At 39.4% G+C, this 15,360-nt stretch overlaps 1 protein-coding gene across 3 annotated transcripts in view; it reads right to left on the bottom strand.

Moving 5' to 3' along the window:
* brip1 (BRCA1 interacting helicase 1) overlaps positions 1–15,360 on the bottom strand; it is a 231,834-nt gene that overhangs the window by 140,121 nt on the left and 76,353 nt on the right. For all 3 annotated transcript variants that reach the window (XM_043718107.1, XM_043718106.1, XM_043718108.1), the window contains 5 exons: positions 12,769–12,901; positions 9,536–9,690; positions 8,318–8,483; positions 6,934–7,071; positions 813–974 (listed from right to left, as the gene is read on the bottom strand). In XM_043718107.1, coding sequence (XP_043574042.1) covers positions 813–974; positions 6,934–7,071; positions 8,318–8,483; positions 9,536–9,690; positions 12,769–12,901 — 754 coding nt within the window. The remainder of the gene's footprint in view (positions 1–812; positions 975–6,933; positions 7,072–8,317; positions 8,484–9,535; positions 9,691–12,768; positions 12,902–15,360) is intronic.

A 15,360-nucleotide genomic window follows, 5' to 3' on the forward strand; every position in this document is an offset into this window, starting at 1 on the left:
TGTGCTAGATCCTTGCTTCCTCCACCTTACGTAAGCTGACTTCTTCCTTTTGACGAGAAGCTCCTCTGTTCTCGTCATCCAAGTTTCCTTAATCTTACCCCTTCTTACCTGTCTCAGAGGAACAAATTTGTACATCACTTGCACCAACTGCTCCTTAAACAGTCTCCACATGTCTGTTGTGCCCTTTCTGTGGAACAATTGCTCCCTGTCTGTACTTCCCAACTCCTGTCTGATAGCGTCATAATTTCCTTTCACCCAATTAAATAGCTTCCCTCGGTAACTGCTCCGTTCCCTCTCCAAGTCTATGGTAAATGTGAAGTAGTCATGATCACTGTCACCAAAGTGTTCTCCCACCTGTCCTGGCTCATTGCCGAGCACCAAATCCAAAATGGCTTCTCCCCTCATCAGTCTGTCTACCTATAGTGTAAGGAAACCCTCCTGAACACATCTGACAAAAACGGCTCCATTACAAACCATCTGCACTAAGGAGGTTCCAATCAATATTGGGAAAGTTGAAGTCACCCATAACAACAACCCTGCTACATCTGCATTTTTCCAACATTTGCCAGCCTATGAGTTCTTCAATCTCTCTACTGCTATTTGGGGGTCTGTAGAAAATCCCCAATGAGGTGGCTGTTCCCATGCTGTTCCTAACTTCCACCCACACTGACTCAGTAGATGGACTGCTTCAGTATCTGAGGAGTCAGAATGGTGCTGAACATTGCAGAATCATTAGAAGGAAATACTTGAACAGGGCACACTGCAAAGATTATTACACTGGATTAGTAAAATATTGATTCTTATTTTATTACCTTGTATGAAGGTAGAAAGCAGAGTACACCCTGAGTAACAATTTGACAAATCTTCAGCAGCAGTTCTCCAGCTTCATCCTGAAACTCAAATGTCTCTGTGTGTTGGAAGGTGGCACAGAGTTTTCGCCCATTTGGTCCTGTTCCGATTGTTCCTACCCATACCTAGAGAAAAGTAAATAAATTAGTTACAGAGACAACAGTGACACAGGAATTCATATTGGTTCATGTTGATGTGATTACATAATTGACTCATTTTTGGGTACAAAAGTAACATGGAATGACTTTTATTTTTGATAGCCTCTTCATATCACATTCACCAACTTCCTTCTTTAGCTCTGAGTTTTGTTGAAGACTATATTTGTACCACACCCTCATAACACTGCTTTTAATGGACTAACACCTTGTCCACTAGGTAATCCAAATTATACTCGAAGTCTTCCCGTCAAATAACAGAGCTGCACATCTTTCCTTGCTAAGTTTATTTTCTTTCCCTGGGGATGCATCTTGTATGGCTGCCATATTGCTGACCATGTGCCTTAAACACCTGTCTTCAGAATCACTAAAATTAAAAATAGAAAACTGATGGAGAATATGAGGTTGGAGAAATGCTGACAAAAGTCATGATCTTGGAAAAGCAGAATAAAACTACACTTGCAAGATCAACAAACGAAAACAAAGATTATGACCATCATAAAGAGACATGCAGCTGGAAGCCAGTGAAGCCTCACTTAATGAAGATGAGAAAGATTTAGAACATAATTTTTAAGAAACAGCTGTGTGGTTTGTAAAACTTAAATATGTTGAATATGTCATACGATTTCTACAAAGAAAAGATCCAATTATTTGCTCCCTCATAGTTCAAAGAATTGTTTAATAAGCCAAGACTTAAGTGACAGTAGTCAAAACATAAAACAAAATCTTCACTTACATAACTAGTTAGCTTTAAAGATATGTTTCTCATTAGATCCAAGACCTAATTTGGTTAGGTTTGTTAGCTGTCATGTTAGTTTTTATTTTGTATTATTGATATTATTGCCAGAGTCAGAAAAATGTTATCATTCTTCAGAATATATTCAAAAGCTGCCCCCATATCTTCTGAGGCAATGATGTGGTACTAAGCTATACAAATCAAATTGGGTAATATTAAAACCCCAATATGTTGAGTTGTGCATTATCAATTAAAATGATTGTAATGACACTAGGGTAAAGAGAGGTGACGTCATTAAGAATTCACCTTCAGATTATGTGCTTCCCAGCAAGGGTCACTGCTTAGTACATATGGGAAATCAGGACATGAAAAAATCACTCTTGGCTGGGATATCTTCTAGATCTCAGTTCTTGGACACAATAACATCAGGAGCAGGAGGTCATTCAGCCCTCCAAACCTGTTCCATCATTCACTGAGATCACAATTATATTTGACTTCAAATACCCCTTCACATGCTCCCCAAATATCTCTTGGCTCTCTTAGTATTTAAAAATGCTGATTTCCTAGGTATTTTTAATTACTGAGCATTCACAGCTTTCAAAATTAAGAATTCTCATGATTAAAGTTTGTGCGAAGATTTGTAGCTCGGGTGCTCGTTGCTGTGGTTCTGTTCGCCGAGCTGGAAGTTTTTGTTGCAAACGTTTCGTCCCCTGGCTAGGGGACATCATCAGTGCTTGGGAGCCTCCTGCAAAGCGCTTCTTTGATGTTTCCTCCGGCATTTATAGTGGTCTGTCCCTACCGCTTCCGGTTGTCAGTTTCAGCTGTCCGCTGTAGTGGTTGGTATATTGGGTCCAGGTCGATGTGTTTGTTGATGGAGTTTGTGGATGAATGCCATGCCTCTAGGAATTCCCTGGCTGTTCTCTGTCTGGCTTGCCCTATGATAGTAGTGTTGTCCCAGTCGAATTCATGTTGCTTGTTGTCTGCGTGTGTGGCTACTAAGGATAGCTGGTCGTGTCGTTTCGGGGCTAGTCGATGTTCATGTATGCGGATTGTTAGCTGTCTTCCTGTTTGTCCTATATAGTGTTTAGTGCAGTTCTTGCATGGGATTTTGTACACTACATTCATCTTGCTCATGTTGGGTATCGGGTCCTTCGTTCTGGTGAGTTGTTGACTGAGTGTGGCTGTTGGTTTGTGTGCCGTTATGAGTCCAACGGACCCGATACCCAACATGAGCAAAACAAATGTAGTGTACAAAATACCATGCAAGGACTGCACAAAACACTATATAGGACAAACAGGAAGACAGCTAACAATCCGCATACATGAACATCAACTAGCCACGAAACGACACGACCAGCTATCCTTAGTAGCCACACACGCAGACAACAGGCAACATGAATTCGACTGGGACAACACTACTATCATAGGGCAAGCCAGACAGAGAACAGCCAGGGAATTCCTAGAGGCATGGCATTCATCCACAAGCTCCATCAACAAACACATCGACTGGACCCAATATACCAACCACTACAGCGGACAGCTGAAACTGACAACCGGAAGCGGCAGGGACAGACCACCATAAATGCCGGAGGAAACATCAAAGAAGCGCTTCGCAGGAGGCTCCCAAGCACTGATGATGTCGCCTAGCCAGGGGACGAAACGTTTGCAACAAAAACTTCCAGCTCGGCGAACAGAACCACAGCAATTCTCATGATTCACAACTATTTAACTTTCAATCTTGAAAGCTCAACCCCTTATTCTGAGAATGTAATCCATTCAGGTCCAACATGAGAAAAGGGCACTTGAACAACATAGCAGACATGAACCGTTAGCAAAGATGCTATGAAAATTGTAAGGAAGAGCTGACAGACATGGTTAGTGCTTGTGAATCTACAGCACAGCATAATCTTTAGGCTTTTAAAATATTTTTTGAACCAAATGAGGTATTAAGGAACAGATTAATTTATCTTGAACAAACTGTTCTTGTATATTAAGTCATACTTCATGCATTAAAAGAAAACATACTGAAGATATTCTTGTAGGAATCCTATGCTCAAAAAGTACTTAAAACACACTAACATTTCATTAAAATTGTTAGGATCTTCAGCAATCAAATAGTTAAGGTATCTACCAGCCAATATATTTTCAAGTATACAAGCGTAATACAAGCTTCTGTACTATATTGCACAGATCCAATGGTGGAGAAGTTAAGACATTATGAGGCTAACTGTGTTGCTAATAACCACTGTTAACTCATAAACTGGTACTCTAGCACTGATGTTGACTGACAATTTACAGATGTACAGGTAATTTCCCAACTGCTGACATTTAAACTAGAGCTGTAACGAAGTGTGATTTTTATTTAGCTTTGAAGCTCCAATTGTAAAAGATAATGAAGCTTTGGTCGCCATTTTGGATTAAGATTACAGCTGGGAAACACAAGATCAGCATCACTGAGGAAGGGGTAAATCATGATCACCAAGCACAAAAAACATGGAAAAACAAGAAATATGCTGCAACATGATCTCTGACATTGAACATTAGCTTTAAAGTACAAGAGAGCGAAGTATCCTTAATACATTTTAACTTTATCCTGAAACTGTGCTCCACTGTTGTAGATTCCCCCACCAGGGTAAACAATCTCTCAGTATTTTCCACATCAAAACCATTCATAAGCATGATTATTTCTGTGAGCATAAATTACCTGTCCCTTTTTTTTCCACTTTGGTGAAAGTACCTCTTTCCTCTCGATGACCCTTCAAAATAAGTAAATCACTGTCTGGCTAATTTCCCACCTGGAGGAACCCATAATATGAGACCTTACAATAATCACCCAGAAAAATCAAAATAAAACTTTCCTATACAGTAATCAAACCTCTTGCACCCTATATATATTCAAGTTATTAAAATTTTAATTTTTGTCATTTTAAGAAAATGTTTTATTTCTTGGGATTTGGTGATGAGGAGCCCAGCCTTATTCCGTTGAGGGCAACTGATATTCCTATAACAGGTCATCTTCAGAGCAGATTTAGTGGATTATTGGATGAAAAAAAAGAACAATTTTGCCTTTATATGATGATTGATCAGAAACTTCAGGAAAATTACATTTTAAAAAAGGCAGAATACCTTTTCAACAAACTGACCCAAATTTTTATATGCTTGTTTATTTCATACATTTTTAGAGCATGAGTATCAGTCCTATTGGTAATGGGCTACATGTGTGGATTGCAACACTATATTTTTCTCTTCACTGAAATGTGAACTAATAAATAGGAGTGCATACATGAAAACGTATCCAGCAGGTGCGATTATTGGATCAATTTTCACTGCAAACCATTCATCCTGACCTGAGCTAGATGTAATTTTAGGGGTATAACAGTTTCAGACTACTACTCTTGAAGCATGATAATATTAGTGACCCTCATCTTATAATTATCAAAAGTATGCAGGGAGATTCAAAAGGTTTCTCTCATCAAATACTTTGAGACACACCACTGATAAACTTAGAAATTGCCTGTGCTTTTTACGCACAGTTTCGTAATGTAATGAAAACAGAACATTTTAAATGTAAATTTTAAGAGCATATATCACTCTTTTATTGCCAGACATGCTATCTGCTCCTGTATTCATTACCTTGGTGGTCTCCCAGTTAACTTTTTAAACTAACATTTTGCAGACAAATGCAATTTTCACCCCTGATTTTCTTTGATCTAATGGAGTATTTATTAATAAGGTTTAAATAAGAGTTAAGTACACCCATGTTCTGTTCTGTATAAATTTGTTCTGTTCATTATTTCAAGTTAACCAAAATAAAGAATGTTATTAGCAGACCTCACCAGATGGTATAATCTCAAGTTAAAAACATAAAACTAATGAAGTCTCAAACATTCCTGTGGTGCATCTACAAAATGTAGAACTTTGAACTGATTTAATGGGCTGTGTATGTGGGCTATATCCATGCTTTGTTTCTAACTGTTTAACTCTTTCATCTCTCTACATTCATCTGTACTCAGTCAAATATATTCTAAGTGGGTGAAGTTGGCATTTATATTTAATCAAGTGCTCAAGGTAAAGGGATAATCATCTCTATGTTTCCACATTTTTTATAAACTAGTATTAGATTAATACGAAAATATAAAATTGAAAGAACAATTATTTTCCAAAGTAATCTTTCTCCAGCAAAATAGATTGGAATGTACTTTAGCAGATTGGATAAATTGTATCAGTTAGTCAAGATTAGTTACCTGGAATATTATTTATATTTCCAAATACTTCTTGACTAATGAAAACTGAACATTCAAAGAAGAGATTATGGCTCATAACCACTCAGCCCCATCCACGTTGACAAAGCCAGCCATTGGGAAGCATCACATTCCAAGTACAATGCACTCACTGTCCATTCAATTTCAAATCAAGTGTACAGGAGATTTTCACCAGGCTTTCATTAATTTCCTCAGAATTTTACTTCCCCACTAGAAAAAAAAGGGAGAGATCTGTGTGTTTGGTCAATTAATGACTCCAGATTTATAATCAGAGTTTAATTCACTTCAGTATAAATGCGGTATTAGACTCACATTTGACCTTTAGCAAACATTACCTGAGAAAAGGGCCTGAGTGGGAAAAAGAAATTATAGAATTTGCATATACATAGGACTCAGAAGCAGGGGTAGGCTTTTTGAGCCTGTCCATTATTCAATAAAAATCATGGCTGATCTGATTGAAGTATCATCTCCACCTTTCTGTCTGTACCCAAACTACTGCTTCTCTTGTCTATCAAAAACTATCTGAGTCAACCTTGAAAAAGAAACAATTATGACTATCTTCTGGGGAAGATCGATATAATGCCTTCTCATATCCTCAGGCAGCTCAAGGTAGTTTATAGCAGATGAATTACACCTATTGCAAGAGCTATTTGATCGAACAATTCATGAGGTTTATGAACTGCTATGAAAATGTAAAGGAAAACAGTGAATAAAAACCTCAAATGCACGTGGCCATTTAGCTATTAATAATTGGTGGTAAAGATATTTCCCTGTAATATCTATGTCAAATAAACAGCTTATTATAACCTGGATGGATCTGTAGATGTCCTCATCACAAACACTCCCAACTTAATAAAAAATCAGATATAACTTCCGGTTTGCCCCTGGTGATTGAATCATTAGTTGGGAATTAAATAGTGTGGCTCATTACCTGAGAGTTGTCAATGACATGGTTTGCCTCCAGCTGGATACTGAACTTTACACCCAGCTCTGAAGAGAATGACTCCATTGGCGACAATGTCCCTGATGTTAGGACAATTGTCCTGACGCAATTGAGATCTGAAAAAGCCTAAAAGAAAATAAACAAAACAATTTAAGACTATTATTAAATTCAACTTGCTCAGTGGCTTAAGTAAAAGGTGCAGCATAGCATGATGTCAAGTTAAATCCACTAATCAGAAAGTTTAGCATCAATGGTTTTCATTTTGGGAGGAAGAAAGATGAAAAAAAAGGAGCAAAGTGCATGTATGCATGGGCGAGGAGGCAAGAGGAGATAATGTACAAGCAAGGGGAGAGAGAGCACAGAGTGTGTGTACTCATGGGTGAGGAGGGAGGGAGAGAGAGAGACAAACAGGGACAAGAGGGAGCAAGAAGAGAAAGCATGCATGGATGTGGGAGAAATAAGAGAGTGTATTTAGCACAGGTCATCAGAGAACAAGAGGAAAGAGAATATAGGTGACAGGAGAGCATGTGCACACAGAAATGTTGCCAAAGGAGAGTACAGCACATGCACACACAGATGAGGTGTTAACAAGAGAAGAGAGCATGCATACATAGACAAGGAGGTATTGAAACAAGGAAAAAACAAGATAGAGATAGCAAAAGTATGGGAGGAAAGTGCTCAGAGAGGGTTGCAAAATGGTAGTGCAAGTTAAGTGCCCGACAGTTCGGGGACAAATGAACAGTGCCAGGAATGGAGGTGGAGGGCTGGCAGAGGAGTGGGAATGGAGTGGTAGGGCGATTTATTTTGAGGGGATGCAAGTGTGAGCACGGAGACCTCAGGCAAGAGGTGGAGTGACAGCAAATTGCCCAGGGTAAGGTGGAGCATGAGAGAAGTAGGATGAGGGCACGTCAAAAGAGAATGCCAACGAGGATGTGGAGATGAGAGAGAAAGCATGCGAGGGTTGGGCATTGAGAGAAGAAGCAGGAGGAAGCATGAGCACCGACAGAAGGAAAGCTGGCTGCACATACAGGAAAGTGACAGCCGGGTGAGTGCACACAGGGGCCTCAAGGGCTGAGTAAATGCACAAAAGGATGCACTGAGATGCTGAGTGGGCTTACATGGGATCATAAAGAGGACTTAGTCATTAAGCAGATCTGGTGGGCATAGGACATAGTAGGCATTCATAAAGGCACTTTGAATACCCACTGGCATTATGAGGATTGAGCAGGGGCATGCATGGTCATAAGAGGATGACAGCACTGAAAGGAGAGCACATAGCATTGTGGTGTGTACATGTATTGATAAAATGGGAGAGCACGTAGCAGGCAGGGAGAGGATACAATGCATGATATTATTTAATTATAGGACTCACCACTGCTGGATTTAAACACCAAAAGTTCAGGGTCAGCAGAGCTGTCTTTTTCCGCGAACCTCTCCTGTATCGAGGGCGTGCAAAGAAACCATTTTCATCAGGAATATCTGGCTGGTTGGTCCATGTGTAAGTCTGCTGTACTGCCACCCTATAGTCATCTATAAATCTATAGGAACAATTTATTATGTCAAAAATATGTCACGTCACAGCAACCTTCTCCTCAAAAATCCTATTTATCCTTAATATACTAATTATTCTTCTAAAGGAACTCCCGTCCTAACAACATTGTGGACAAAAGACAAGACAGAATAGCAGTTCAAAAAACGGCCTCACCACTCCCTCTCAAAGGCAATCAGGGATGAGCAACAAATGCTTACCTTGCCAGCAATGATTACATCTCACGACAGAATGAAAAGAACTTCCTTGAAATAATAAGTAACTCCATACTTAGCTAATAATGTAATATAATTCACTACCACTTATACCCCTAATTCAGAAAACATCTTAAAGACAGTCTTCCTATTGCTGCAGACGGACTGCTCTTCCAAGGTTCACAAAAATATTTAATTTACAGCTATCTTCGGATATTCTGACATTTTATGGGTTTGCATTTTAGGCTTACATAAACTGTTATCATTCAACAATGATGACCAATTTCAAAGGATTAAATAATACAATATGGTGATGCTATCTAAATGCACAATTAACATCATGTGAAGGAAACAATTTTCTTTACAGTTTTAGAATCTAGATACTTTGATTGCTTCAATATGAATAATAGTAAAAGAAAACACGACGGTACATAAACAAGATTTCCTGTTTTAAAACAATATGGTACTCCAATAGCTTAAGGAAAGCAAATACCGACAATTACAAAGGAAGTAACAAATTGAATTAAATGTCTTTTTCTGGTATATCACGGATTTATACCAGACAAGGAGGTTGATTTTTGTCAATTAATGAGTTGCCACTTCATCAAGGCACTGACCCACAGAATGGTCAAGTGATTACAGTATATGTAATGGAAATTCTGTTAAGGTTAGACACTATTTTACAATCAGGTTGTGCTCAAATTAAAATGGTCTGAATTTATATAAATCACAAAATGTTTGTAGTGGGAAAGCTCCAAATAATCATATTATGCCAAACATCATTTTAATTCTTTTTTAAACTACAGCTTCTAAAGTCTGAATAGATTAAGAAGTTTCCAGCACTCACCTGCAGCTGTCCCTGAAGAGAAAATCAAGCACCATGAAAAGTCCTTTCAACATCATCTGTGTTGGTGCACTTACAGTTGGGACTGTTACAGACCCCTGCTGTCCATTCATCAGAAGTACCTTCTCTTCTTTCTCCAGTACAGCATCCAGGTTTTTCTGCATATCAAAAAGTCATTCATATATATAATTTTATACTAAATACAGCTTGAAGTAGCATGGATTAAGGCAGCTACTGAATAAGTGATGGCATTTGCCCATTAATCATCTACATTAAGTACAGTATTTTCAAACGTATTGTAAAATTTTACTTTAAATGACTGCAGCTGACTGCAAACATGTACTTTTCCCTTCATAAGCTGTATTCCCAAATAAATTCAAGGAACTGACATCTGTAAAGCAGCATGAATATAGATCCATGAATCATTCAGTGGGTTGAGGTTACCAATCCCAGAAGTAAACATGGAATACTGGCTCTATTACTTTAATTGTGGAGATGCTGACACAATTTATTAACATTAATCGCATGTCTGAGACTTGAATAATCTATTCAGAAAAGCTGAATTAAGTTTTAGATTTAAAACAAACTCATATTTTCAAAACCATATTTTATTTCTCTTCTTGTCCCTTCATGGTCTTCATATACCATCCTTAATTGAAAGAAAGCAGGATAGGCTTCCCTGATCCCAGGTCTCACCAAATAATAACCAAATTGACTATAAAGAGAAGTAAATGGACAACTGAAGAATGCAGTTTTATATCCATCTTTGTAGTGCTGTTGAAATATAAGTAACAGTTGAACTCTCGAGTCAGCTTTTGATCTGTTCAAAAACCACAGGACTGCAAGACCTTCTCGGGTGCAAATGTCATGGAGTCTAAAACTCTAATGTACCAGGTTTGAAAGAAGTGTTTAGGTGACCGATGTATTTTTAGGCACTTCGGTGCTTTCGTCTTTAGTACTTTATAAAACATTTGTACGCAGTCTGAAACCATCTATAATACAATAACTATCATACTTTTTATTAACTACTTTGATGCAGTCAACTAAAACTATCTACAATACAATAAATGTCGTACTTTTTATTAACTACTTTGATGTAGTCTACATGGACTTTCACAAAGCTTTTGATAAGGTCTACATGAGAGACACAAAGCAAAGATAGGAGCCCTTGGAATCCAAGGAAATTAGGATAATTGGATTCACAATTATCAGAGTGGCTGGAAGCAGAAATAATGTTTGAGAGGTGTTTTTGTGACTGGAATCCTGAGTCCAGTGGAGTTCCACAGGGCTCAGTGTGGGACTCCTGCTGTTGTAGTACATATAAATGATTTAGATATTTATTGTAGGTGAGTTGATCAGTAAATTCACAGATAATCCAAAATTGATGGTTTGGTAAATAGTGAGGAGGATAACTTTACATTCCAGGAGGGTATGGACAGGCTAGTTAGTGGCATATGGAATGCAATCCAAATAAATTCGAGGTGATGCACTTGGGCAGGACAAATGAGGCAAGGGAATGCATGATCAACACTCGGATGCTGGGAAAGACCAAAGATCAGAAGGTCCTGGCTCTGCATGTACTGTATATAGGTTGCTTAAGATATAGGAAAGATAGATAAGGTGGTTAAGAAGGCATATGGGATACTTGTTTGAGCCATACAGTTTAATAGCAGTAAGGTTATGCTGGAACTGTACAAAATGTTGGTTAGACCACAGCTACAGTAATGTGTGAAGTTCTGGAAACCACAATACAGGAGGGATGTGATTGCATTAAAGAGGGTGCAGAGGAGATGTACCAGGATGTTACCTAGGCTGGGAAGTTTTAGTTATGAAGAGATACAGGATAGACTGGAGTTGTTTTCCTTGGAGCAGGAGATACTGGGATGATACATGATTGAGATGTATAAAATTATGAGGGGCATAAATAGGGTAGACGGGAAGCAACTTTTCCTCTTAATGTGAGAATCACATAATCCACACATCGTGTGGAAATAGGCCATTTGGCCCAACAAGTCGACACCGACTCTGCGAAGAGTAACCCACCCAGACCCATTCCTCTACCCTATTATTCTACATTTACCCTTGACTAATGCACCAAACCTACATATTCCTGGACACGATGGGAAATTTAACATGGCCAATTCAACTAACCTGCACATCTTTGAATTGTAGGAGGAAATCAGAGCACCTGGAGGAAACCGACACAGACATGGGGAGAATATGCAAACTCCACGCAGACAGTCACTCGAGGCTAGAATTGAGCCCAGCTCCCTGGCGCTGTGAGGTAACAGTGCTAAGCACTGAGTCACCGTGCCGCTCTAATGACTAGGGGAGGGCATAGCTTTAAGGTAAGAGGCAGGAGGTTCGGAAGGAATGTGAGGAAAATCTTTTTTATCCAGAGGGTGGTGGGAATCTGGAACTCACTGCATGTAACATTGGTAGAAGCAGAATAAGAAGCATTTAGATATACATTTGTGCTGCCAAGGCATGCAAGGCCTTGGGCCAAGTGCCAGAAAATGGGATTTGAATAGTTAGGTGATTGTTTTTGACTGGCAAAAACTCAATGGCCCAAACAGCCTTTTTCTGTGCTTAGACCTCCGTGACTCTATGACAACCTCTATGCAGCACCTCCAGGGAGGAAGGAGGCATTAATTACAATGTAATAGGTTCTCCATGACAGGTGTAAACATTGGAATTTATAATGCACGTTTAAGAATAAGGCGGCCAGATTACATCAACAGGCTCGGTTCAACTATTCCTTCAGCCTCTAACCCCACTAAAGTGAATATTTCATCTCATTTTGTGCGGCAGAAATGATAGGAAATTAACAAGTTAAAAATGAAAAGTAAATGCTATGCCAACCAGTTAAAAATTAAAAATAAATGCAATGCAGTGCTTTGGTAGGGACAATATAGCTCATAGCTGCACAGCAGATCTCTCTGTTAGTTATGAACTACAGTTGGCACATAACAATTTAACTCCAATTTTTCTTTCCTTATTGTGGGAAACTCCTAGATGCTACCTGGAGGTTTCCCCAGTAGAAAAGCAACTCAAATGTCCTTACCAATGGTTGGTACTAGCTCACCTCTGCACTGCTTGAATCGTTAAGCGGTTGTATTTTACACTGAATTCCCAGCTAGCATTTAGTCACATTATCATAGGGGAAGCAAGACAAAGTGTGAAGCCCTTTGTATTTTGATCAAAGCCTTGCTACTATTATTAAATAACCAATTTACCTGTAAAATGGAAAATGTAGCACTGGTTAATCCCCATTTATGAAAAACAGTGAGCATTTCCTTCCCGTTCCAGACCCTGCAGGATGTTTCATATTCCTTCTCCACCAGATTCCCAGAACATTCCTTTAGCCAGCTACAAATAAGAAATTTACATAATTAACTATTAACAGCTTTTCATGAAGTAGAATCTAAGTAGACATTTTATAAATCTTAAACTGAAACAATTCTCACCTAACCAGAAAGAAAATAGTGCCAGCTGACTAAAGCGTAATGTCAGAATCAGATGCTAATAAATCAAAAAAACAAAGCAATACTTACATAAAACAGTGTTAAGAGAAACTGTGGGAGAAATATTCCTCGCCCCTAAACATGAGCAATGGTGAGTCAATTGGCAAGATGCAGAAACTGGAAAAATAAAACTCTCAATTTCAAAGAAAAAAGAAGTCAGATTCTGTAACCAGATTTTCAATGGAGAGATGAGAGTCCAGCGAGAGGCCTATTTGCATGTCATAATTGCAACTTACTGAGACGCAGTTTTGTATTCTCCCATGGACTGGATAGAAACTGAACAGTGACAATTCCCAACATTAAAGTCAACTTGCCACTTGCTCCTCCAGACCTCTATCTTGGACGGTGATTTCCAGCATTTCAGATCACATTCCATGGTAGCAACAATTGCAACACTCAACCCCATCCATGCAAGTTAGCACCAGACATGCAGCAGCCTCACCATATCACTATGGCATCCCATTCAGAATACAGCTCTCTACTTCAAAGCTGGAGTCTGCTGCAGTCTGGAGCATACATCATCTTTCATTGTAGTTTTACTACCAGGACACCTTGTGCAGAGGGACAGGCACCCACCTCATGGGTTGGATAGGAGTGCATCTAAGACTCCTCACTCAGCACTCATTCCTTTTTTTTCAATTTGAATGCTCAGAGCATCTTGGACTTGCCTTGCCTTTGTGTGATTTGCCACCTGTTTCAGAATTTAAATATTCATAGTACCCTCTGCATCACATTACTGAGCACAGACACAAATCCAGTCATGGTTGAAATCAGGGATCAGCCAGGGGGATGAACATGTTGCTGAGGTGCTACATCAATGTCAAATTTACCCCTTGTGCCAGCAGCTTATATGGCAAAAACAGTTCATGTGCTTCAACTAATTGACTAAGCCAGGAAATCAAAAGGGATCAGTCCTTAGTGGATCAGTCCATGTATACTGTCATAGTCAGCATCCAATCTCAGTACAGGAATTTGGACATCGTCCTTCAGCCAACTAGGGTGGTCAGGGTCATGGGTTATGTATCAATACATTTTGAGGAGTGGGTCATGGTGAGGCTTACAGGTCCAGTGCAACCAGTCCTGGGATTCACTGCTAGTCAGTCGGGAGCTGCACATACATTAGTCATGGGTCTGGCCTCTTATTAGGTAGGGTTGTCTGCCCAAACCTCACGGGGGGTTGGGCCACAGTTAGTCCTGGGGTCAGCCCAATAAATGTCAAGATTTATCATATGCCACTATTGTACAAGGGATGTTGAGCAAACCAATTCCGGGGACTGAAAGCAACATGCAGAGGGGACAATAATTGTGAAGATAGGCATATCAACATATAAGGGTCGGAGATGAGGTTACTGCAGAGGTCACAATCACCTTTCCTTTGTTGGGGTTGGGGAGGGGCGTTGATGAAGCTATGGTCTAACATGATGGTTGGAATAGCTGAGGTGTAGGGCCAGGGCCCTGGGGTAATGTTGGGTGATTGGGACATAAAAGAAAGAATTAGATGGGAACATGCAGAAAATCAGTATTGACATGGTCAACAGGGAATGCAAGGAAGAAAGAAATATGGATGTTCAGAGAGGGGCAAGGGAGGAGGCTTTGATTACCAGGTGGAATCTGTGACTCACACCTGTGTTGCCATCCATCCTCAGGCAAATCATAAACGCACAATGAAATGGAAAATGACTGCAACAACTTCCAAAGTATATGAAGGACTTTATCACCGCCCTCCACCTGAACTCACAGGCTCTACTTGAGAGGAATGTGAGGTTCTTCAACGTTCAACTGAATTAATCAAGTATGTACACAGTACAAATTGAAGTCATCTGTTATCATTGTACCTGGCACATGAAATGTATGCAGTGTCCAACTGTGCAGGATACGAAACAAAAAAAAATAAAGAGCTGCAGATGCCAGAAATCAGAAACATAAACAGAAACTACTGGAAAAACTCAGCAGGTGTTCGTATCCATGGAGAGAAAGCAGAGTTAACATTTCAGGTCTAGCGACCCTTCAGAACACTCTTTTGGGGCACTAGACCTGAAATGTTAACGCTGCTTTCTCTCCATAGATACCCCTGCATCTGTTGAGTTTTTCCAGCAATTTGTTTTTGTTTGTGCAGGATACTAATCCTGGTTGCAAGAAAACTTGATCATGTCACTAGTAGCATCATGATCTATAATCCACAATCAGCAATTTATTTTTCTTTTTGAAGAGAAAGGTAGTAATAAACATAAACCAGTAAATCTTCTCTATCCAGGAAATGATGAGTTGTGAATTCGCCTATATGCGCCAAAATAAATAACAATA

The sequence above is a fragment of the Chiloscyllium plagiosum genome, chromosome 28 (assembly GCF_004010195.1).
Source record: "Chiloscyllium plagiosum isolate BGI_BamShark_2017 chromosome 28, ASM401019v2, whole genome shotgun sequence".
Classification (NCBI taxonomy): domain Eukaryota; kingdom Metazoa; phylum Chordata; class Chondrichthyes; order Orectolobiformes; family Hemiscylliidae; genus Chiloscyllium; species Chiloscyllium plagiosum.